Raw genomic sequence first — 25,877 nt, forward strand, 5'->3', positions numbered from 1 at the left:
TACATTTTTCTGTTAAATTAGCTTTTTTGCTTGCATTTGGCAGCATGTAGTGTAAAATGCTACAAAAACTGTATTTACTTGATTGTTGTCCCATTTTTTTCCTCTAGTTTTTGCCGCAAATTCAGATGATTGTTTACACAGTTATATTTAACTTTGAGATAATTGTGTACCTCAACAGACAGTCCTAATAGGTCACAGGCATCAGAAGAGCTGCATCACTTTAAACTAGGGGTGCACTAAATCTACTTTCTTTTCTTCCTTTTTTTAATATTTAACCAAATACCAAAACCTGCTCAAAGGATTTGACTGAATCCAAACCATAAAACTGGCATCTTCTTTGTGGTCTAAAGTTATGTGATTTTTAAGGGGCTGATTTACTAATGTTCAGTTTTTGATCATATCATTTGGCACACCTATTGTAACATTTGGCACTCCAAATGTGAAACGACTTTCCTTCTCCTTTAAGTAATGTATCTCTTACTGACCCTTTGAAAAGTTACATTTTGCTTTCTTCTCAATATTTTGTAAGTCTGCCCCATTTCTTAGAAGAATGACTGCAGCCTAAAGTAAACTGAAAATATGCAGAACCTAAGCACAAAATAAAGTAGCAAGCACAAGGAGGCATCCTCAGAGAGGAATTGTTACTTCTATAGACCTGTGATACCTTTCGGCTTATACTAAAGGCTAAAACACACATAAACATCACACCAACCTAATACTGGCCTTTTGTTCTCTTTTAATGTTGGAATATATAAAAAAAAAAAAAAACTTCTCTGTCACATTTCTGTGCTTTATATATACAACATGACACTGCAGTCCTTTACAAATGGAGATTTTGGAATCCTGAGGACTCCACTTTGTAAAACTGTGAAAGTGGATACTGCAAGAATGCCCTACTTGACAGATGGTGCCGGTTCCAGTAAAGTGCAGTTACATTTTAGCAGATATGCCTTAAGAATGCTACAATATGGACAAAGTGTAAGGTGATATCTACAAAGAGGATGAGGCACAAGAAAAAAGGGACTAACTGAAAACTTAATGATGACATGTTTATGGCTATTGGGTTAACAGCAGCAGATGCTATTGAGCAAGGGAAAAAAAAGTGGGTTGTTATAATGCTTTACAGGATTCTGTAAGGGAGCTAGTTCTGAGGAAGTCCTTATAAATAAGTGCACATGGTTATTCTTTCATTCGATGGCACCATGTCCTAGCCAAGGACAGAAGTAGAAGTAAAAAGGGGCAATCTTCATGTTCCAAAACTTGCATCCTTCCATAATAATATTATTAATGGTAAAACAACTAGTTTTCTGTTGTTGCTGTTCTCATGAACAAGTAAAAAAGGCATCACATACCAAAGAATGATATTTTCCTGCCAGACAGCACTGATTTAGCTATCAAGTAACTAAACAGTTTCCCTGTTAAAAATTACCTTTTGTTTGTGTATACAAACAAGCTACACACCTGATTAATTTTTTTGGAATATTAAACCACATTGTCTCCACTCTCTTCCTAATTACTTTATATTGTCCGGTTTCTATTAATGTTGCATTCTAAGTAAGCATTCTTAGAATTAAGAATTATTTTTTTATATATAGGGTTTTCAACCACTTTCAATTGAGCCTTAATTTGCAACTGCTTCTAATATGTATACAAATGTATTTATTTATTTCTTGTTATTTCTAGAGTACTGACACATTTACAAAGCACTTTTCAGAGACATGTTACATCATTTTCATCAGCCCCTGCCCCAGTGATGTTTACAGTCTAAGGTCCCTATTCTATTTCTAACCTGCCTGTAGAAGTACCGAGTATTCGAGTTGAGTAAATTCGAATTTATTGGAGTTAAAAATAAAATCATCTTTGATAAATCTGCCCCTAATGCTCAATGTACATAGACATGCCTGACAACCAAGACAGAGCCGGGCCAACTCGGCCAGGCGCCCTAGGCAACTTGGCGGGCCATGGCACTGGCTCAGTGTGCGCGCGACTGCCATGCGCAAACTTCGATCCAGCACGCTTGCACGAAACTTCGATCCAGCGCACATGCGCGAAATGGCTTGTGCGCATGCACTGAAGCGCATTTACGCAAAGACACCAGCGCCAGTCGGGGAGAGACGGGACCGGACACGGGGTAGGCGACAAAGCAGGTACGTGCCTGGCGCCCCCTCAGCTTTGTGCCCTAGGCACATGCCTACTCTGCCTACCCCTAGTGGTACTTCGCTCCCTAACGACAGTCGAATTTGCGCTCTGGCGAATGGACGTAACTACGCAAATTCACTAAGATGAGGATTCTACTGACTGTTACCCCTTGCGCCAGACTTGCCTTCGCCAACTCAGACCAGGCGAAGTGCAATAGAGTAGATAGTACTTCCTCCAAATTTAGTTGAAAAATTTTCTAAGTCCCAAAAACGTTGGCGTCTTTTTATTTTTTCAGGGTGATAGGCTGCAAAAGCGTAAATTTTTTTACACTGGGCTCATAAGTAGGGCAATATAACAACTCTATTTTATTTTATTAAGGTTTCCCGGGCTTGTGTAGTGTAATGTATTTGCTGCAACAAATATATGTCCATTGAACTTTAACTTCCCGCCATATGCAAATTAGCCAGCGCTAGCGCAAACTTCGCTTTGCTTTGCTTGGCACAGTAACGCTAGTGCAACTTCGTCATCGTTCGGCACCCTGCCGAATCTACGCTTGGTGAAGGGTTTTTGGAGGTTAGTAAATTTACCCCATAGTCTTTAGGCTGTTCCATAATTTAAAAAAAAAAAAATAAAAAAAAAAAAAAATATATATATATATATATATATATATATATATATATATATATATATATATATATATTAAATGTCTTTTCTAACCAAATTAATATTTTAGGGTTTAGTCCTCCTTTTAGGCGTTAACAGTGTTTGTTAAGGATATGAAGTAGGTTGCAGGGTTTCTTGGATGTGTCACCTTTTTATGTATTACTAGTTTCATAGCAAATAGTTATCCCATTCTAAAACCAAAAGTAGTATTTAGTATTCTAAAAGCAGGTTTTTTACCTGAGCTGTAGATCAGTAATATTGTTGCACAAAAAAATGTAAAGGTTGGAAATGTTAGATTTGTGTGTTTTGAGTGGTAAGGTTCTGATTTGCCTTAATTTTATACCTTTTGGAGGAAAAAGGTAGGGGTTGTAATTTCAATTCTATGAAAAGTAGTCCTCAATAATTTGCACTATTCATGACTATTCTTCTTTTCCGCTGAAGAACAGATTGACGACTTATCTGGTTACACAACAGCAAATGTTATTTTCCCTTCCACAAAAATGTCAAGTTAAAAATAGTATAGCATACATATTTATTTTCATTTGACCTTTTCCCCTTCTGTTTTTTGTCTATCACTTGCATCTGTGTTGAAACCCCATGCAGGATTTTTTTCATCTAATGCCCCACCCATCACCTTGTGATTCATTTTAACCCCTGCTAGGCTGATGCATAGAAACCTCTTGGGGTGTTGCAGGGGATTAACCTTATTGGTGCCAGTGCAAATCCATGCATTACAGACCTCTGAAGGGGGTAAATCCATTTTTTCCTTTGCACTGCTAATTAATTTAAACTGGCATCCGAAGGGGACATTTCCTATTTATTGACTGCAGCGTTTCATTTTAGAATTGAAAATGGTCCATAATGATTCTACTTTTCCTTCCTACCCTAAATACCCTTTTTATAACAACACAAGAACTAAATTATAGCTGTGCAATTATGTAAACAATGGAAATGCTTGCAGAACGAACCCTTCCTTTTCGTACCACTTTATTCTTCATAATTGTTGAACGCTTTGGAGACGATAATAAACACAATTATTTTACACATTTATCGCTCAAAAGGTCAATTATGAGAGAGCTGCAGAGACAACACCGCTCCAAATGAGTAAACCAATTTCTATTGCTGTCACCATATGTTTTTCCCTTATTGACTGTGTTTTTCCAGTCATTGTATACATACAGTAGCATTCAATTAAAGCGATTCATTTACCAGGCTGCAAGCTTCTGAATGTAGTTTGTGTTTCAAGAACCGCACTTTGGATTCTGGAAAGAAGCACATCTATTCGGATTAAGTGATTTTCTTTTTTTCTTGCCTATAAGCTTTATGATAAATGACAGATGTTCACACTGTTTGGAGTCTCACTAAATGGGGAAAATCGAATTGCATTCATTCAGTGCAATAAAATGCAATCCTTTTCAATTTGATATGAGGTGTGGGTGGTAATGGGGTACTGTTATCACAATTTCCAATTGCTTTTTAATATATTTTTGTTATACTCTTTTGAATAGTGATTTGTTAAAATCTGTATTTCTCAATATTTAATTTGTTTAGTGGGCAGATACTTTCAGATCCATTTTAAACGATCAGAACAGCAGAAAGTTGCATCTTCACTTGCACCTTGAAGATACTGTGTACTGTATCTGCAGGTTTCATAGTCAAACATGGCTGATCTTTAAAGCAACCACTATCCATAGTAAATGGATATTATGGCTATATGTGACATTTAGGGGGTTATTTATCAACATCTGAATTTATCTCATTATTTTCTAAAATACACTCTGACCAAATCCTCATATTTAACTACATTTTCCCAGAAAATTCCAGTTCGGAAAAAAACCACGAATTTCATACCAAAATTCAAATTGTACGAATTTCGGTTTTTCCACTTGAAAAATCCAGGTTTATTTTCCAATTTTCGCCCGAAAACCACAAGATCTTCAGATTTTTGCACATAACCCAGCGCAGATCAGGATATCGTTGGGACTTCTCCCATTGACTTATATACAACCTCGGCAGGTCTGAGACTACGGATTTTCTATCCTCTGGGTATAATAAAAACTGAAAAATTCTAGTTTTTTTCCACTAAAAATTCAGATTCAGACACTGTAGTACAAGGGGTCCTGGTACCGAACACCTTCCTTAGGCATTAAGTACAGGGCTCCCTTTGCAAGTTGTGCCAGTTGCATAATGTGAATTTAAAGGGTATATAAGTGTATGCCCATGTACAGTTTGCTAACTGGTGCTAGTTTAAGAACCAGAAGATCCATTCACATAAAGTGCAACCAAGATTTAGCAGAGTAGACATACAATCCTTCAACCCGTTGTCATTGGGGCCGTTAAATAAGTTTTTTGTGCGTAACATAGCAACATGACATTCAGAGGCACATTTATCAGGGGTCGAATTTCGAGTTTTTAAACTCCCATAAATTCGAAATTCGACTATTCGAAATTTATTAATAAAATCGAATTTGTTAAACTGGAACAAATTTAAACGACTCGAAAACTTGAATCAAATTTGATTTGAATTATAAAAACTGGATTTGAATTTAAAAAACTTAAATCGAGTTTTTATCTCTGAAAAAAACTTGAATGTCAGGAAGGCTACAAACATCAACAGATTGATCCCTGAACCTCTCCCATTGATTCGGCAGGTTTTAGGTGGCGAATAGTCGAATTCGAGTTCTTAAAGGGTCAGAGTATGATAAATCTGGAAAGTCAAATTAAAATTTGAATTCAGTTTGGATAATTCATAATTTGAATATGACAGTTTTGACAAATTTCCAAATTTGAATTTTCACTTCGACACTTAATAAATCTGCCTCTCAGTGTTTGACTGTGTGCCATGTTTGTGCTCAGAAGTCAAGGCACAGGTACAATATCATCAGTTTATCAGCACTGCTGGGAGTTAGGGTGTCGGAGTATGTGCCACATGCACCAGCTTTGGTGCGTTTTTACACAGTGCCAGATTTTTAAAAAATTATACTTAATGCTGATAATTTTCTAATATTGTTTGAGGTAAATGCATTGTTTTTTTAACCACTTTTACACCTAATAGATTATCAACATTTATGATGCATTCCTGAGAGCAGCAGATGCTCTGAAAACAGAGTGTAACCATGAAACTCACTGCTGAATTCCAAACTGTGTTGGCACAATACTTATTTGTAGGGAGCATGGGGTTTATATGGGTGCTCAGAGGCAAACAAAACATAATATCCCCATATGCAATGCCCATTGCTTGAATGCATTATGCCAATATTAAATAGGAATAATAGTCTGAGTCTGTTTTGCATGGTTTTGGGCTATGGCTCCTGATTCCACTGAAAAGCAAAGCTTTACTGCTACAGTGTACAATGATATTCTTAACAGTTCTTTGCTTCCTGCTTTGTTTCTGCATTTTCTGAATAATGAGCCAGGCAGGTGTCAAAATATGTTTGCCCGTATAGTATATGTGTTAGTAGTAGTGTATGTATTTATAGAGCTATAGGCCAGTTATAACTTTTTAAGACTCAAAAGAACATGTGAATTTTTGACTTTTTCTTATTCTAACTTTTCCTTTTTGAAAACCTAAGCTTCCCTTTAAACATTTAAAGAAGAAAATAAAGATTTAAAGCAACTATGACCTGGGTAGAAAAACTGCTGACCTCCTCTAATATCCGCATTGGTATGCCAGTTCATATCCAATAAAATAAAGCAAACCCTTCATGTCCTATGACAAGATAAGAGTTTCTTTTAGGCAGAAATGTAGGCAACCATTCATGATATTTTACTGTTGGTTAATAGTTTGCCAAACTGGTTGAGATTATTTAAAAAAAACAAACTACTCCCCAGCCCTTCTGACTTTGATTCCTTAAAGTTTGTGACTTTAAAGCTGTGGATATATGACAGTAACACATTTTTGTTCACAGACTGTACAATGTTTCTGTGTTTTTCTAATTTGGAATATTCAAATTAGGATTTGCTTCAGAAATTGGTAATTTCTTTGGATGATTTGGTGTACTGCTGAATTCAGCATTATTGATATTGTAAACCCTAATGGTTTACAGGTATCTGCTAAGTGCTCTGAAGCTATAAGCTTTATTACTAGGGAGCTTTATGTGTCTTTTGCTCTTCACTGCTAAATATGAAATCCAAAAAATAATGCAAGCTCCATTAGGAAGGGCTTAAACTTTGTATTTTTTTTGTCCAACTTTTAATCTTATCACTCTTTTAAATGCATCATGAAACTTAAAAAACACTTTACCCCAAGGGGTTCCTTTTAAAGGAGAACTAAAGCCTTAATAAAGATGTAGGCTAGAAGTGTTATACATTATGTTGTGGGCTTCTGTACCAGCCCAAGGCAACCACATCCTTTAGCAGAGAAGATCTGTGTCTCCAAAGATGCCCCAGTAGCTCCCCATCTTCTTTTCTGCTGATTCACTGCACATGCTCTGTGCTGCTGTCACTTACTGAGCTTAGGTAGCCACTCACAATATACAGTACACATAGAATATAAACATCACAATATTGCAACAGGGCTGATTAGTAATTAATACAGGTAATTAATACATGGCAGCACAGAAACCAGTGGAACTAGCATCAGAATTTAATAATCAGCCCTGTTGCATCATCTTTTATTACAGGCCAACCTCATTTCCTGCTTGATAATTTGCGACAACCCCTAAGTTTAGCTTCTCAACAGCTGCTCAGAGCCCACTGAGCATGTGAGTGTCACAGACACTTTCCAATATGGTGACCCCCTGTGACAAGTTTGAAGTCCTGGATCATTGCTGCTATTGACAAGCTGAAACTTTTTAGGCTGGTACAATAAGCGCAGTATATAAAATATTTAAAAAAAAATATTCTGAGGGCTCAGGGCAGATGCCTTTTCTGCCCACCATAAAATTGGTCTTCAGTATCCAGATCTGCTTAGCAAAGGTACTATCAATTCAGGTAGGGGGTTAAGTTAAAAATGGACTAGGTATTTTGAGGCACCATTAAAGAAGTAGTTCACCTTTCAGTTATATTAAGTATAGAATGGTCAGTTATAAGAAACTTTTCAGTTGGTCTTCATTATTCATAGGTTTTTTTTTAATTATTTTTCTTTTTCTTCTGACACTTTCTAAAAAAAACAAACATGTATTACTCCTGTTTTTATTCATGCTCACGTCTATTCATATTCCAGTATCTTATTTAAATTGCAAATTGGAGAGCCGCTGAATAAAAAAGCTAAATCACTCAAAAATCGCGAATAATAGAAAATGAAGGCTAATTGTAAATTGTCTCAGAATATCAATCTCTACATCATACTAAAAGTTAACTCAAAGGTGAACTACCCCTTTAATGATGGGAGAACTTCCGAAAGTCTGAGCAATCGTTTCATGTTTTTTCCAGCTTGCCATTGTTCAGTGATTAAATAGATGCTACATATACTATGAGGAAAAGGCAGATTGTCAGACATACTGCTGGGATGCTTTAGCATTTTGGTCACAGGGAATTCCATTGAAGACTTTTCTAAATCCTAAGAAATTAAAGCACTCACACAGTTCAGTATGCTGTTCATGTTTTATGGGTTTAAACACGCCAATTGCAACAGATGGAAGTAAAAGCCAGCAGAGCAAACGTAACGGCATAGCTGTTTGTGTTATTAACCTTCAGCTGTACTACATTCTGTCACCTCTCTCAGCCAGGTCTCTCTGAATCCTTTTATTGAAGCATATGTCAACAGAGATGCACTGCCATCTGATGCTGCTGTGTAGCTTGCTGCTGAAATCCAAAGGCAAGGCTCCGTACAATACCTAGTGATGACAGTAATTACAGGTGTGTTGTGGGGAACCCTCGGCATTAATCAACCCCTTAATTATATTTAAAAAAAGATGCTTCTTTGTTCCATTCCTGGAGCAGTTGAGAGCACCATTTATGAGCTGCAGAGCCCATCTGCTCACTCTCTGAATGTTTGCTCTTCCTGATATTGACTTAAAATGTATCAAAGGAAGTGATTAAAGCCAGTTTATATATTAACCTGAAAGAAGCAGTACAGTGGTGTGTTTGTGCAGTGAAAACACAATCTGTTCATTTGTCACAAATGAAACTGCATTTTTTTCTAGGCAAGTGGACTGTGGCTTTAGAGAGCCATATGTGTCTCAGCCATAAATATTTGCTTGGTGTGTAGTTTTCTCCATCTATGCAAGTTTGATGCTTTGGTGAAAGCACTTCTAATGACTTCATAAGGGAGTCTCTAAAGACCACAAAGAGCACCAAAATGAACATGTTAAAATGGAGCGTTTTTAGGGGGGGGGTAGCTCATTCTGTTTAAGCTCAGTTCTGAATATATATAAATGCAATTGCAATAATACATGTTTGTATTTCAGTGGTCTAAGGCAATTAAAGTTCTTACTGTAGACTATTTGCTTTTTCTTTGAACTTTATTTTTTGTGTTACTTTTTACATTTATCAATCAAAAAATCAGTGACTATGATCTATCCAAACCTCTTTCACTCTTCTACAAGTTCCACCCCTTTTTTTGTATGGGGATAGGAACTTCTCATCGGTCGATGTCTGACCTGACCTTAAATATAAGTTTTTGCTCTTTCTGCTCTTATTTTATTTTTGTTTCATAAATTCAACTTGAACCACCGCATAATGACTTGGTTGTTATAACCACAGGGCACAAAAGCAGTTTCAGGTATTTCCCTAAATTTTTCATCCTAATGTAGACTTTTCCAAGCAATTAGTTGTTATAGGCAGGTGCATTTTAGTACCTATTTGTCTTTTTGCATTTCTGGGTCGCCTCGTCTACTTCTTAGGAACTCTGAGAAGAATAGATAAATCTTTCTATCACAAGTGGCTTGGTAGTATGCACCATACAAAAAGAAACATAAAACACAGTACCACAGTGAAAGCAAAAAGTAAATAATCACTCTCATTTGTATTACATAGTCTCTGTGCCCCAACCCCAGACCCCCAGCAAAAGGTGCAAAAAATGTATACTCCAAACACAGAAAGAGTCCAAATCTTCTTCTTTTTCTAATAGTCCCACACGTGTTTTAAAGCTATAGTTTTTACAGGTAAAATAATTGAGAAACATCTTCCAATTGTATATATACTGATTCTTAAAACAGTCTTAGGACCTGATTGTAAATTTGTAGCTGGAAGGAACTGTACTTAAGAAATATTCTCTCTCCTCATATGGTAAATAGATATGGACCTGAGAATTCTGTGTGGTTGAAACATGGAGGTACTTTTAAGTGTGAAGGTGAACGACATATTACATGCTCATTTCTTTGTGTTGGTGATGCACTTACTTCTCCTGTTACAAAGTGAGCATAAGGAGTTAAACAATGTATATATTGTAAAAATGTTGATTTAACATCCAGGAGCTTGTAAGAATGGATAAAAGAGCATAAGATAAAAAAAAACATATAACTGATATAAGAAGGGAAAAACAACTAATATTTTTCAGTTTATCAGATTTATTTTTATGTGAATGTCCAGGGGATAGAAAGGGTTTGCCTTGAACCAAGAGGAGGGGATATATCTTGTAATATGCTTAAACATGAGGCTTTTGGGATTTTTCATTTAGGTGCCCAAATGCCTTTAGGTATGAATGCTGAATTTGACATAGCATGCTGTTATCATTTAGTCCACCCCCTCCAGCTAATGTTACATTTGTTTTAGATATATCCTATTTTTTACCAGGTTTATTGGATCTCTTATCCGTCTCTTTAATGATGTTTACGATCATCCTATTATTTATTTATTCCTTAATGCACTATACTATATGCACTTTATTACATAATTGGTACTACAGTCCTTTTTGAGTGCTGAATCATCATTGCCTAGCCATATTTTATTTTACAAACTTCAACTTAAATTCATTTTTGAATATTTGTTTATGTTTATGGAAAATGGGTGATGTCTCTTTAAGCGCATTTCCTGTCTGTGTTTTTACTGTGTTCTACTACATCAGGGCTCTCCAACCACCAGGCCGCGGTCAAGTGGCGGCTGTGCTGAACTCGGCTGCCTCTGGTCCCAGCTGCAGTCTATAATAGCTGGAAAAACAATTAAAAATACCCTTATTACCTGCAATCCCAGCTCCCTGACATGCCATTGCCATGATAACAAGCCCAGGAAGCTTTCTACTGATCGCAATAAGGACAAAAATACTGTTTGGGAAGTTTTTTTTGTAAGCCTGAATTGCACCCACGCAGCTACATCCACTCCTCACCCCCACCCCTTGACCTCGTAAAAATGCTCTTGTTTGAAACTGGTCTGTGGAGCAAAAAAGGTTTGGGACCGCTGTGCTACATGAACTGCAAATTGCAAAAAATATATCTAAGGTGCTAAACAAAGCAGTGGATAGCATGGATAAAATAAGGTGCAGAAATGTATTTGTTTTTGTCTCATGTAATTTGTCTCCTCTTATGAGCAATTGAATTTGGACTCCATCCCTCTAGGGCTGAAGACATTTTTTAAGGTAGAGAAAGGCAACTTTTTGCCATCTTTATAAAGCAGCTTTAATGCTTTGTATGTTCAGTTTTGCATGTGCAAGTTTTTTTCTTCTGGAACTTATATGCTAGAATGAATGGGTTGATATACATCTCCATCTGTCTGATTTGGAAGGGAACAGGACTGTAATGATTTAGTTTCAATGGAAAAATGATCAAGTATATTGCTGTATTTCTATTTTTTCTGCATTAAAGGGCTTCCAAAAACTTATGTGCAAGAACCTTTTACAGTTCAATTTCTTTTGCAGGATATATTGAATACAGTCATAAGGCATTGTCCATCTCGTTTCTTCTTCCTCGGCCTACCTGGATTCACCATGCTCATAGGGGACTTCATCACGGCTGCTGCCCGGGTACTAAGTGCAGACATGCTGGATGTAAGTATGACAATGCTAAACCTGTACTCCCTCTGGAGAAAGTACAAGCGCTAACAAGGTTCAGATTTCTTCACTCCAACAGGTGTCAACTCATTAGTGCAACGTGAAACGGGTCTCTGGAGGAGAAATACCATGGCAGCTGATGTGTGAAATTGCAGGATAGGATGACACTCTGGTATTGCAGAGGTGTTTCATCAAAGAGAAACCATACCCTCGCTAATATTGTGGCATTAACTGCATCGGCTTTGGTTTCATATCCTCATTAACTGTCCTCAATAAAAAGATTGGAAATCCAAGGTTCAGTTAGGTGCTACTGTACAGTGTCTCATATTGAAAAGCGAAAGAAAATCCAAAGAAGCGGAATAGTGCCATCAGCCTGTCATTGGAAAAAAAACGTGAATTTTGTAAGAGAAACTTAAAAATATCTTTTTACTCATATATATTTACCACTTTATTTTACATTAATGTTGGTAAGCTAAACCAGTTGCATGGCTGGAGCAAGAGAAATGCTTGGTATCCATAACTTACCAATTTTAAAACCATTAGGCGGGGGTGCAATGAGGCTGTGACCACAAAATACATATAGACAAATACAAGAGTCCTCTGCACTCAACCCATTATCAATATATTTAAGACAGAGACATTTTGTGCATACTGCTACTAAAAAATACCTTACCCTTTAAACAAAACAGGGATTGTTTGTCCATATATTGCAATATATTTAAGCCAACTACGTCAAAGTTACCCCATATCTGGCCAGTCCTTTTTAAAACTTATTTCCTTTTTCTCTGTAATAATAAAACGTATCTTGTACATGATCCAAACTAAGATATAATTAATCCTTATTGGAAGCAGAACTAGCCTATTGGGTTTATTTAATGTTTACATGATTTTCTAGTAGACTAAGGGGCAGATTTATCAACAGTCAATGTGAATTTTCAAATGAAAAAAATTAGAATTTCAAGTTATTTTTGTGTACCTTGACTAGGGAATAGTCCAAATTCAATTCAAATTAGAATTTCGAAATGTATCATGTACTGTCTCTTTAAAAATTCAACTTCGACCATTCGCCATCTAAAACCTGGCTAATTGCTGTTTTAGCCTATGGGGGACCTCCTAGAACCAATTTGAAGTCAATTGGTGGACTTTGAAAAATCTTACCCTTTTTTGGGGAAAAACTTTGAATAGAATTCGATCAAATGCGCTATTAATGAGATTCGTATGATTCGAATTTGGCCGAATACAGACCTATTCGATCGAAAACTGACCTATTCGGCCAAAAAAAACTTAGACTTAATTTTGGTTGGTCTTTTTGAATTCAAATATCGAAGTTTTTCAAATTTGAAATTCGACCCTTGATAAATATGCGTGTGGTGACACACGCTAAGATTCGAGGGAGATTTAGTTGCCCATCGACAAATCGCCTCTTCTTCAGGCGACTAATCTCCCCGAAAAGCCTTCCTGTCGGCTAGAATCTAAATTGACGGCAGGGTGGCACTTGGATCGATTCGTTTTCTTCAGGCGACATTGGAAAACTAAACACTCAGGGTGCCATCCTGCCGGTAAATTACATTTTAGCCGGCAGGAAGGCTTTTCAGGAGATTAGTCGCACGTAGAAGAGGCGATTTGTCGCTGGGCGACTAATTTCCCTGGAATCTTTGCGTGTCACCACCCTTAAAGTATGAAGATCCAAATTAAAGAAGGATCCATTATCTCTAAATCCCTAGGTCCCAAGCATTCTGAATAACAGATCCCATGCCTGTATTTGTTAATGTAAATATTGGCTGTACTTGGTGTTTTGGATGCTTTGACTTAAATTATATAATGTTAAAATGAGCCATAAATTCAGTTTCTCAATGTTTTTGTACCATATAACAAAAAATTTTAATTTTTGCAAGCACGCCTGTTGTGTGGGGCATTACCAAAGCAAAAGCAAGAGGATACATTGAGGTAATCTGCTCTGGCTATCAGGAGAGAATAAAAGAACGTGCAGAAAAAAAGGAAAGGTTAATTGTGTCTCATGGGAAGAATAATTCCCATTATAAGTAGCACTTGTAATCAGCCACTGTCATCACCAGCACTTGGCCGCTGTAAGACACTGCAGAAATAATTATTGGAAAATGACTAACAGGAAATAAAATCAATCCGGGGACAGGGCTGATTGGAAATAAATATACCTGAGCATAGAGAAATAGCTTTATAGCCTAACCTTTCCGCTATAGTCATTATTGTTTAGCTGCAAGCCTAATGTGATTTCAGCTTTAACCCCTTAAGATGGTGACAAGTCTCCACTCTTTTACCACACCAGTGGGGATTTGTGACAAAATGCTGTCATTTATGAGACTAACTTGACATTTTCAGCTCTGATTTTACTCATGGGTCGCAGTTTACACATCATTACACCCAAAGGAACTGTTTATCCTGAAATCTGCACAATTTATTTCATTCTGTGAAGCAACCTTACAAACAGAGGAAGGATAAAACCTGTATTTAAGCAACTATCAATGTTTGGGGCTCACTCTGTGTGCCGATGTGTTTTTTTCTTTGCATCTTTAGTTTTGTAGTCGTAGTATTGTATTCGTGTTGAAGTATGACCACATTATTATTTGCTTTGCACCTAGATAGTGGTTAATATTCTGGGAGATTGATAGAAATCTTAGTGCATTGCCCTTTTTAAGTAAATGATAGATCATGAGAGCATTGTTATTTCACATGCTGCAGCCAGGCAAGTGATGTTCATTTTATGCTAGTGCTGGCTAACCTGTACCTTTCTGACTCCTAGCATCTTCTGACTAGGGAATTCCTTCCAATGTTGGTGCATGCTGGGAGATGTAGTTACAGTAGAACCCCCATTTTACATTTTTCAGGGGACCAGAAAAAAATTATGTAAAACCAAGGAAAACGTAAAATCAGGGAAATGTATTAATGCATAATATATAGGTGGGACCATAAAACAACAATGTAAAATGAGGGAAAACTTAAAATCAGGGGATGTAAAATGGGGGTTCTACTGTATATGTATTTGCAAGGTTGAGCTGCAAGGCTGCTATCGTGGGGTTCTGCAGTTAGTGACTCCTGAGGTTGAAAGGCGCAATTCTCAGACTGTGCTGGGCTTGTGAAGGATTGAATGGGGTTTGGGTGAATCATGGAGGGAGTTTTGGAATAATTAGGGCATGATCAGGGCAGATGAAGGATGTGACCATGCATGCTAGGGGCATTAGGGGCCCAGATGACCAGTGTTCTAAGTTTATTAGTACTGGGCTCTATGATTACTGTTGGTGGCCTTAATATGCTGTTTATTTAAAGACTTTGCTCTTTTGGCAATTTTTCTTAAGATATTTACCCCTTCTACCCATTTTAACAGCTGAAAATCTGTTTACATCATTCTTCCTATAGGCTCCACGACTGGAAGCTCAGACTATCCTGGGGTCACTTGTTTGCTTTCCAAATGTGTATAAAGATCTCCCATTACTTGGGTCTTCAACGGGTGAAACGGATACCAGCACAGAACATAAAGATATTAAGGTATACAAAACTCTGTATAAAAACAACTTTTAAATTTAAAACTGGCATCCAACATCTCTGCTGACTTGTTTAATGCTGCTGTTGTTTTTTGATGCATCTTTTGAGTAGGATTCTTGTTTAGGTGCAAATATTTAGCCCCATGTACGTGTGCTTTATTATACACATGCCCTCATAATTTGCCCCCCGGCAAATGACCATAACTCTTTACTGTCCGTGCAGATTCTGTACAGAGGCGTTCACGGGCACCATCTTTTTCTCTTCGATAATCTTTGAAATGAGACCGGCGAATCGGTGCATATTCGCAACAACTGTGCATGCACCGAAACTCATGAAACTTGCCGAAACGCCGGTCTCATTCCGAAGATTACGGAGCGGCTGAAGATGGTGCCTGTGAACTCCACTGGACAGAATCTGCACGGAGTGGTAAGTAAAGAATTAGGGGCATTTGCCCGGGGGGGGGCAGCTAGGCTGGGGGAAGGAGGTTCTATGGAGGGTAGGGTTTTTTTTTATTAAGGGTTTGTTTCTCCTTTAATATCAGGGTTGAGAATGTTTTACTTCTCAGTATAAAATTATATACTGTATATGTACTCCAAATCTGATAGTTCTCTTTAAAAACTGGCATTTTCTGTTGAAGGCAAAATTATTTTGCATAAAGATTGTGACTAAGATTTCGCTTCTGATTATGTATATATTTGCTTTTTATAGAGCTATTTAATTGATAAACTCTTGAAGAATGCCAAAGACGAGCCTGCAGAAGTAGCTAGGTAAGCCATGCCATATTAGAGGACGTCTACATCAGGGATCCCCAACATTTTACCCTTGAGCCATATTTAAAAGAAAAAAGAATTGGTGGAGCAACCCAAGCATGAAAAAAGTCCCCGGGAGTGCCAAATAAGGGCTGTGATTGGTTATTTGGTAGCCCCTGTGTAGACTGGCAGCCTAAAGGTTGCTCTGTTTGGCTGTACACCTTTTTTATTTCTCCAAGCCTGGAATTCAAAAATAATCACCCCAGTTTGAGGACATTAAAAGCAACATCCAAGGGGTTGGTTATCAACATGGTAGTTACGTAAAAGTCACTGTTGGGGATCACATGTCTACATCATATTTCAATGTTGATTACCACTTAACTAGGCATAATATGTTGGTGTATGCTGTGCTTTGTAGTCAAGGAGCATTTGGGAGCCACAGCACCATTTAAAAAGTGATACGGACCCTTTCTTCTGTGTGAAATGTGCATGTTATTAACTACATTAAGAATGGAAATATTTCTCTTATTGAGAATTATATCTAGATGATTTTGGTAGACAAGTTCAACTTCTGATGTTATTTTGTATCCAAAGGTGTATTGCAATCTGCTCTCTTGGCCTGTGGATTTGTGAGGAACTTGTACAGAACACCAATCATCCTCAGATTAAGGATGCTATTAATGTCATAGGAGTAACATTAAAGGTACTTTTGTTTCATATGTTTAGATGGCCTTTAAAGGTAGATTTGCAACGAATATGTGCTTGGACATCTAGCCCATAATGTGACTGTATCTGAATTTATTATCTATGTGTTGCAACATCTATTTAGTACCGGATCTATTATCAATTATTAGACCCTTTATTGAACTAATGATGATGTCCAGCTGGACAGCGCTTTTCTATACTATACACAGGGTGACATGTAACCATAATCACGTGTATTAAGCAGCATTTGCCAGGGAACACAAACATTAAGGGGGTTATTTATCAAAGTCTGAATTTATCTCAATATTTTCTGAAAAAAACTCAAACCAAATCCTCACGCGTTTTTTGGCCTTATTTATTAATACACTTAATACACTTGTTTGCAGGAAAAAATCTGAAAAAAAACCCACGGGAAATCTGATTTTCACATTTTTTTTCAGATTTTTCATCCGATTTTTCACCCAAAAACTCAGAATTTTGTCCAAAAACTTCACGGTATTGCCAAAAACCCAGTGCACATCAAAAAATCATTGGGACGTCTCCCATTGACTTGTATGCAACCTCGACAAGTCTGAGATGCTGCATTTTCAGATTCAGACTTTTCCCGTCCTCGGGGTTTAATAAATTCAGAAAAATTCGCAATTTTCGATTTTATATAGAAAAATGAAATCATACATTTTTGGTGCATTCGGAGTTTAGTAAATAACCCTCAAATAGGCTCAACCTACTGTGAATTTATATGTACCGGTAGCTGGTGACAAACCGTCTGCATTACAATTTGCAGTATGCGTTTCTCCTATATGTAAAAGTAAAACCTTTATTTTATGTTGTGGACTTGTTCCGCACATGGTCTTTAAATAATATGGAACATTAGGAGATGTATTTCTGACCATTCATTCTTTGCATTATCTGTTAAAACTGGTGCCCTAATTTACTCTATATACTAACAAATTTTAGACTGTATATCTTGAGATCACAATAGTCTTGGATCTTATGCTTGTCCAAGAAATCATCCAAGCCACTCTTAGGGTACTGGCACATGGTGGGATTTGTCTCCTGCGTTAAAATACACGTTACTGCAGGTGTTTCCACTTTGAGTGACTTGGGGAAAACAAAGTGCCATGTATCTTTTTACCATCGGTCATTTACTTTGTTGCCAGTGGCAAAGCATTTTGGGGAGATTTGTCGTCTGTGATAGTGCAGATTTACACAACCAAATCTCCCTGTATGACAGTACCGTTGAAGGCATTAATTGAATCTGCCATCACAACATCCCCCAGCAGGGCATTCGACAATCACTGTCCTCACTATGAAGAACAACCTACGCTACTTCATATAAAAGTAAAGCTCTTCAAGTCTAAAAAGGCGCTCTCTGTTTTTTTTTACCTTTAAATCTTTCTTCTGTCAGTAGCTGAGTTAAGGGCTGAGCTTGGGATCTGTTTATCCAAGGAAAAGCCAACTCTAAATTATTTATAATAAATAATAGCTTGACTCAACTTACAAGCTAGGTACGTTGTCTGTCTTAGCATTCCCTAAGACCATCCTTCATTTTGCTTGTTAAGTGCAAGAATGGATTATGTTTACATTTATATTGATAGCTATATTTATTATCTGAATTCATCATCCATAAAGCACTACTAAGCACAGAACAATGCACAGCCAATTGAATTCTAAAAATGTTCTAAAACACACACAACTTCCTTCAGCAGCATAGAGCCACGCATACACCTTCTTTTGGTGCTTGATAAGAAGTGCGTGGGTAGAATGTTCCCACTCATGTAGGATTCTTTGAATATGTTCTATTATTTCTTATTAAAGAAAATGACCAACAATCAATCTAAGGTTACGGACATTCATGTTAGTGTATATTGCTGCATTTTAAAGGGGACCTCTTTCATATTGCATGATGAAAGAAAATGTAATTCTAAAGAACTTTCAATATATGGTTTTAAAGTTATTTGTAAGTGAAATTCCTATTGAAAGTAGTGTCTCTCTGGCTGTTTATTTTCTTTCCACTCCTGGCTCTGACTCCTTAAAGGAGAAGGAAAGGTTAAAATGAAGTAAGCTTTATCAGAAAGGTCTATACAAATACACCAGTAAACCCTCAAAGTAATGCTTCTCTGTGTTCTCTGTCAAAAGGAACACAGCATTTCTTTCCTTCTATTATGTACACATGGGCTTCTGTATCAGACTTCCTGCCTTCAGCGTACACCTCCTTGCCCCGGGCGTGAGCATGCTCAGTTTGCTCCTCTCTCCCCTTCCCTCCCCCACTCCCTGCTGTAATCAGAGCCCAGAGCTATGAGAGAGAGCAGGGAGAGAGACTCTGGTAGGAAGTGATATCACATCAAGCAAATATGGCAGCTTCTGTCCTAAACAAACAGAGAGTGCTTTTAGAATTGTTTATTCAGGTATGATAAATCATTCTACAGAATAAATATAGAGTTCTAGCCTGCACTATTGTGGCAAACCTGTGGCCAATTATTTGCCTTGTTAGCTTTTCTTCTTCTTCAACTATGTTGCCGGCCAGCTGATTAAGAGACCCGGAGGAGGACTGACTCCTATAACTTTTTTCAAGGGTCATACCCAAAGAGCAGAAAGAAAAAAACAAACCCTGTTTTCAACACTAATTATATTTACAAATGAAATTTATTTTTTAGCAAATCTCAGTTATTTAATTACTCACTAAAACTCTCTGGACAGTTCATTCTCGGGTGCTTAAAGGGATACTGTCATGGGGGAAAAATTTTTTTTCAAAATGAATCCGTTAATAGTGCTGCTCCAGCAGAATTCTGCATTGAAATCCATTTCTCAAAAGAGCAGAACAGATTTTTTTATATTCAATTTTGAAATCTGACATGGGGCTAGACATTTTGTCAATTTCCCAGCTGCCCCTGGCCATGTGACTTGTGCCTGCACTTAGGAGAGAAATGCTTTCTGGCAGGCTGCTGTTTTTCCTTCTCAATGTAACTGAATGTGTCTCAGTGAGTTTTTTTACTATTGAGTGCTGTTCTTAGATCTACCAGGCAGCTGTTATCTTGTGTTAGGGAGCTGTTATCTGGTTACCTTCCCATTGTTCTTTTGTTTGGCTGCTGGGGGGGGGAGGGAGGTGGGTGATATCACTCTAACTTGCAGTACAGCAGTAAAGAGTGATTGAAGTTTATCAGAGCACAAGTCACATGGCTTGGGGCAGCTGGGTAATTGACAATATGTCTAGCCCCATGTCAGATTTCAAAATAAATCTGTTTGCTCTTTTGAGAAATGGATTTCAGTGCAGAATTCTGCTGGAGCAGCACTATTAACTGATTCATTTTGAAAAAAAATTTTTTTCCCATGACAGTATCCCTTTAAAGAAGTAACTGCAGTCATTTTCCCATTTTCTATTGCACAATTGAAATTCAATGACACATAGATTGATTTTGCCACCTGTTGGTAATTGACCCTCTATTGACTTGTATCCTGGACCATTGTGGTGCATTAGTAGCCCAGGAGATTTCAGTACAAATCTATGGAGGAGCTCTTCCCACCATTTTCCCACCTGCTCGCTGACCTGGAAATTGTCTGGGTGGTGACATCCTGGTAATTGCCCTACTTGCTACTGCCCCAGGGTTTAACCAGTGAGACACATATCCAGTGCCGTCAATATATACGTACATTTAATCAAACAGATTTGGTAGACAAGAGCATGTTTCCACTTTATTCATTGCTCTCATGGGGCAAGTTATTAATATAGTAGGCTGGTAAGAAGCCATTTAAGCTGATAACGGATGCATTTTCTTGGCATTAAGTATAGATATGTCAAGGCAGTGCACAACAATCAATCCCATAGAGTTTAGACAAGGCTATAGATGATAATTATGTGCCATATCTAGTCCTAAACTCAACATGATTCTAGGGGACTATAAATGCCAGAACTTGACACATTTCGCCATAGATGTAGTGCATGCAAGATGAACATCTACACCATATGCCGTAGCTGCAGTGATTGTCCTACTCTTAATTGTTTTGTCTTTGTTTAATATTACTGGTGGAATTATTCAAGTAAAAACAGCAGATAAATGTGATGTGTGGCTCTTAAGCCTTGTGCACTCACCCCTGCTGTTCCCTGGTTCCTCCAACTCTTTTACTTTTCAGCACCAAGGACAGTTCTGTGTAGAATCTACTTAATGAAGGTTGCAACCAGAGTGAAACGAGCAAATCCCTGGTTTGTTGGCAGCTCATTGATATTTAGTCCTTATTTGTTTCATGTTAAAACCATAGAACAGCCGATTATAAGATCATATATAAGCTGTATATTCGGGATGCACCGAATCCAGGATTCAGCCTTTTTCAGCAGGATTCGGCCGAACGAATCCTAATCGTAATTTGCATGTACATATTAGCGGCGGGGAGGGAAATTGCGGGACTTTTTGTCACATAACAAGGAAGTAAAAAATGTTTTCCCCTTCCCACCCCTAATTTGCATATGCAAATTAGAATTTGGTTTGGTATTCAGCCAAATCTTTCGCAAAGGATTCTAGGGTTTTGGCCGAATCCAAAATAGTGGATTCGGTGCAGCCCTACTGTATATATCAAAACACCCTCAAAATCAGACATCTGTAAATTCTGGGATTTTCAACCCGTGAGCATCTATTATGCATTAGTACATTTTTAGTGGGTCAGATACCCAGAAATACATGCAGTGTTTGTGACTGTCTTTAGAAAGAAATTGAAATGTATTTATTTTTTTAATAATTTAATTTTGTTTAGTTTCCCAACAAAACAGTGGCTCAGATGGCATGCGATGTCCTTCAGCTGTTGGTTTCATACTGGCGTGAACTCCAGAATACGGATTTACCTTTGTCCAGGAAAATTACCGAAGTATGTTTTATACTTTTCATTGTGGGATGAGGAATTTCTCCTTGAGCCCCTTTTACTGGCAATTTTATTAGGAACCCCTCACCCTCTGATTATGATGTCTAACATTGAGCCTCAGTTTCCTCATGAAACCCTTTCATTTAACTACTTGGTACAGTGATCGCCCCCCCCCACTTTGGTAAGGGACCCCCCTTTCATTCATAACAAGATTCCAGATAATTGAAAATAACCTAGTCTTGTGTTTAAAAGCATAAATATGCATAAAACATAATTATAAAGGCCACATGTTGCAAATGTTATTCCGCAAGCAAGAACATGTTTTTCAGGCAATAAAAGTTGTACCTGTATAACTTTTTTTATTTTTTTATTCAGTGTACATAATTCATCTTTGTGTATCCAATGCAAGAGTTATTTTTCACATACCCTGTAAAACCAAAAAAAGCTACTGATGTAGTTGATTTATTAGTCTTTATTGCTTTAGTGTAATGCGGTTACTAACAATAATCCTGACTTTTTGGTAACAGCAGTGACGTGCAAGTGACTTTTTAAAATGATCATATTTATCTTGGCAGTGAATACAGTCTTACGATCAATTCAGTATAAACTTTCTAAATATTTTGTCTAGATTCTTGTAGCTACGATTTCATTCCTTTTACCAAGTGCTGAAAATTCCTCTGTGGAGATGGATAAAAAGGTAACTTTCGATCACCTAACTTTTTGTTTTTAGATCCCCTTTAATTGTATAAACTGGCTTCACTTTTATGTGTTTGTTGTCTGTACATATTTAAAGAGTTAAAGGGATAGTTCACCTTCAGATTAACTTTTAGGGTCAGGGCACAAACTCAGATTCGGGGAGATTAATCGCCCGGCGACAAATCTCCTCTTCCTCGGGGGCGACTAATCTCCCCGAACTGCCTCCCGCCGGTTAGAATGTAAATCGCCGACGGGGTGGCACTCAAAGCACTTAGTTTTCCGAAATTGCCTCACCAGGAAACTTTGTGCGACTTCCGAAAACGAAGCACTCCAAGTGCCATCCCGCCGGCGATTTACATTCTACCTGAAGAAGAGGAGATTTGTTGCTGGGCAACAAATATCCCCGAATCTGAGCGTGTGCCCTGAACCTTAATAGAATTTAGTGATATTTTGAGACAATTTGCAATTTGTCTTCATTTTTTATTTATTTGTGTTTTTTAATCTATTTAGCTTTTTTATTTTTTTTATTTTATTTAGTTTTTTTTTCATCAACTCTCCAGTATGAATTACAGCAGTTATCTGGTTGCTAGGGTCCAGTTTACCCTAGAAACTAGGCAATGATGTGAATAAGAAACTGAAAGATGTATAGGAGAATACCTGAATAAAAACATAAGTAATAAAAGTAGCTCTACCAATAAAATTGTAGCCTCACAAAATGATGCAAATGAAGGCAAATAATTCTGAAATTATATAAAAAATGAAGACCAATTGAAAAGTTGCTAAAGAATAGGCCATTCTATAACATAATAAAAGTTAACTTAAAGTTGAACAGCCCTTTTAAGTTCTGAAAATCAGATAAGCAAAAGCTTCCAGCAACTGATCTGAAGAACCAAGGAGGTTGGTTTATTTATAACATGCATGTATAATAAAGCAGAGAGTGTATTTACAACATATCTCTCACACCAAATAGACCGCTCAAAGCTTACCCTCCCATTGGCTGTTCCGTTTCCTCCTTGTTGGGTGCTCAGTCCGCAGCGCCCCCGCCGCTTTTATCACACCAAAACCAAAAAAGTAGACGGCACTGCGTTCAAGGAGATTGAAGGAGGTTTATTGAAACTCCCACAAGGATCTCACGCCCAACATTTGCCAAGTTTAGTAGTTCATGCTGAACACAGGAATATGCCCCTTATAAGATCCATATACGATTATTTTGCTACCTGTTATATCATGCTAGCCCAGTGTGACAATTAGTCATCTTTTTATCTGGGATCACTATACAAAACAGATACAATTGCCATTTAATGTTTGCTCATTTCAGCCAAGCAAGTGAAAACTTATTCCGATTTGCAGCATCTGTTCTTGAGCCCCAGCAAGTATTTTTGTAAACCTCTTACGTGTACTGAGGCCAACAAAAGACAAAGGTTTTTTTTCTTTTTGCAGAACAAGTTTAGACCATAGCTCTGGTATTTCTTATGTGTGCCATTTAGTTGATATCCACAATAATCGCAAAAGCCTGTGTTTAAGAAAAATCCATTTTTGTATTCCCACTTGAGGCTACACTGAAATTTGCTGCTCGTTCTTTGAGGTACAGAAAGTGGATGTACTTACATTTCACAGCACAATAAAGCATTACAAAGCTTTTATAGCCATAAAACTTGTTTTCCTGCAGTACATCTGAAGAAAGGGCACTAGACCCAAGGAGGAATGTGCATGCAAGTGTGTATATGTATATATATATATATATATATATATATATATATATATATATATATATATATATATATATATATATATATATATATATATATATATATATATATATATATATATATATACACACTTGTAGAGTCCTGATGAAAAAACTTTTGCAATGCATTCTTTTGTATTTTGGAGTATGTTAAATCTGGTCACATTTAAAAAAAAAAAAATGTGAGAGAGAACACTCAACAGGGCTTAGCAAAATATGAAGAGTGCTTTATTTAGTGGTAACCCAACATAAACCTTTGCTCCTTCCCATCTTGATTAGTTGACATGGACCTGTTCTTTACATTCTGTTCCAAAACTGTCATCGTTTTTGCCATTGTCTGCTTTGCAACCAAGTTTTTCACCTTATTTTCACAAGTAGTATATGTTTTACAGCTCATTGTGTCACTCCTGCTATGCCTTTTGGATTGGTGCATGGCTCTGCCTCTTGACATCTTGTTAGAACCAATATCTACCTTTGCAATTGATGAATTTCATTCACCCAAAGCATCTCTCCTTGACTACATATACAGGGTAAGAATTCAGTACGACCCCCTATATTTTGAAATCTACCGTTGGTTTGGTGGCATGGTCTTTACCATTTGCTAAAACTCACCAGCCCCCAATCATCTCATATCATAAAGCTAGTATCACATGGGCAACCTCTACCACAGCACTATGACATTATTTAATGTTGATTCTGTGTGCCTGAAACTCTACAGGGTACTTACTGACTGCTAGCAAATTACTAGTTGTAAGGCAGTTGTTTCCAAATATACTTTGCGCTTATTTGTAAATGTCTTCTGCCTGCCTCCCATACCCATAATATACACAAGTGAGCTTATGAGCTGCAGTTGAGGAGGCTATTTACAAAATAGCTCAAGCAGCTAATTATTTTGTATCTACTTTTAGGTCACATGCCTCAAGCCTAGTTTTAGTGTTGCTCCTCAGACTCACCCTTATTACGAGTATTGGTACAAGTTTTCAGACCATTGAAGCAAACAATTAAATGCCACTGCACAAATGCCAGTGTTCATTCTTTTTCAGATATGAAAATTATATACTTTACTTTTTAAAATGTTATTTTCACTTTTTATGTTTGCATCAAGAAATATAAAGGGGACTAGGGATGCACCGAATCCAGGATTCAGTTCTGAAATCGAGCAGGATTCTGCCTTTTTCAGCAGGATTCAGATTCGGCCAAATCCTTCTGCCCAGCCGAACCAAATCCTAAATTAAAAATCCTAATCCCTAAGCCTAAATTAAAAATGTTTTCCCCTTGCCACCCCTAATTTGCATATGCAATATGCAGATTTGGATTCAGTTTCATATTCGGCCGAATCTTACGCAAAAGATTTGGGGGTTCTGCCAAATCCAAAATAAAGGATTCGGTGCAAGGGGACCTCTGCCCAAAAATAGTTTTTTGCATGAATCAAAAATGTCATTGTAAGCAATTTTTTTACTATACATTGATTAAAACTGTTCAGTGGTTTAATGCTGTTTATAAATATAATTTAAAACTCTGTCGGTTTATCTGTGCACTGCTGATTCTGACTCCCACGTCAATGCAGCAGTAAAGTTTGCTTTAAAACCATTAATTAGTAAAAAATTAGTAGAATTAAATTCTTTCATTATGACAAAAAAGTGTACAGAAGATCAAATATAATATTCTGAACAGAAGGTCCTGTGTTGATATTCAGTGGTATAATAGAAATATTTTATGTAAGAGCCACTGTCCCGCAAGACAAAGCAGTATCAATTGTTCTTTTTCTGAAATGCATGCAAACTTACTACGGTACATTGCTGCTTGCAGCTGCCTGTAGGGGATTTAACAGACAGAATAAACAGAAGTACTGAAGCTTTTAACTAAATATGTGAAGCAGAACCTGAAATGCGACAGAAAATGAAACCTCTGTAAAACCCATATGATATTATAATGGGTTATT

The 25,877-nt window shown here is 37.2% G+C and overlaps 1 protein-coding gene across 4 annotated transcripts in view; it reads left to right on the plus strand.

Annotated features, from left to right (window-relative positions):
• The window catches only part of ralgapa2.S (Ral GTPase activating protein, alpha subunit 2 (catalytic) S homeolog), a 175,723-nt gene that overhangs the window by 57,096 nt on the left and 92,750 nt on the right, over window positions 1-25,877 (plus strand). For all 4 annotated transcript variants that reach the window (XM_041564347.1, XM_041564348.1, XM_041564349.1 and 1 more), the window contains 7 exons: window positions 11,537-11,665; window positions 15,062-15,190; window positions 15,896-15,954; window positions 16,531-16,639; window positions 21,388-21,498; window positions 22,121-22,189; window positions 24,328-24,465. In XM_041564347.1, coding sequence (XP_041420281.1) covers window positions 11,537-11,665; window positions 15,062-15,190; window positions 15,896-15,954; window positions 16,531-16,639; window positions 21,388-21,498; window positions 22,121-22,189; window positions 24,328-24,465 — 744 coding nt within the window. The remainder of the gene's footprint in view (window positions 1-11,536; window positions 11,666-15,061; window positions 15,191-15,895; window positions 15,955-16,530; window positions 16,640-21,387; window positions 21,499-22,120; window positions 22,190-24,327; window positions 24,466-25,877) is intronic.

The sequence above is a fragment of the Xenopus laevis genome, chromosome 5S (genome assembly GCF_017654675.1).
Source record: "Xenopus laevis strain J_2021 chromosome 5S, Xenopus_laevis_v10.1, whole genome shotgun sequence".
NCBI classification, from domain to species: Eukaryota; Metazoa; Chordata; class Amphibia; order Anura; family Pipidae; genus Xenopus; species Xenopus laevis.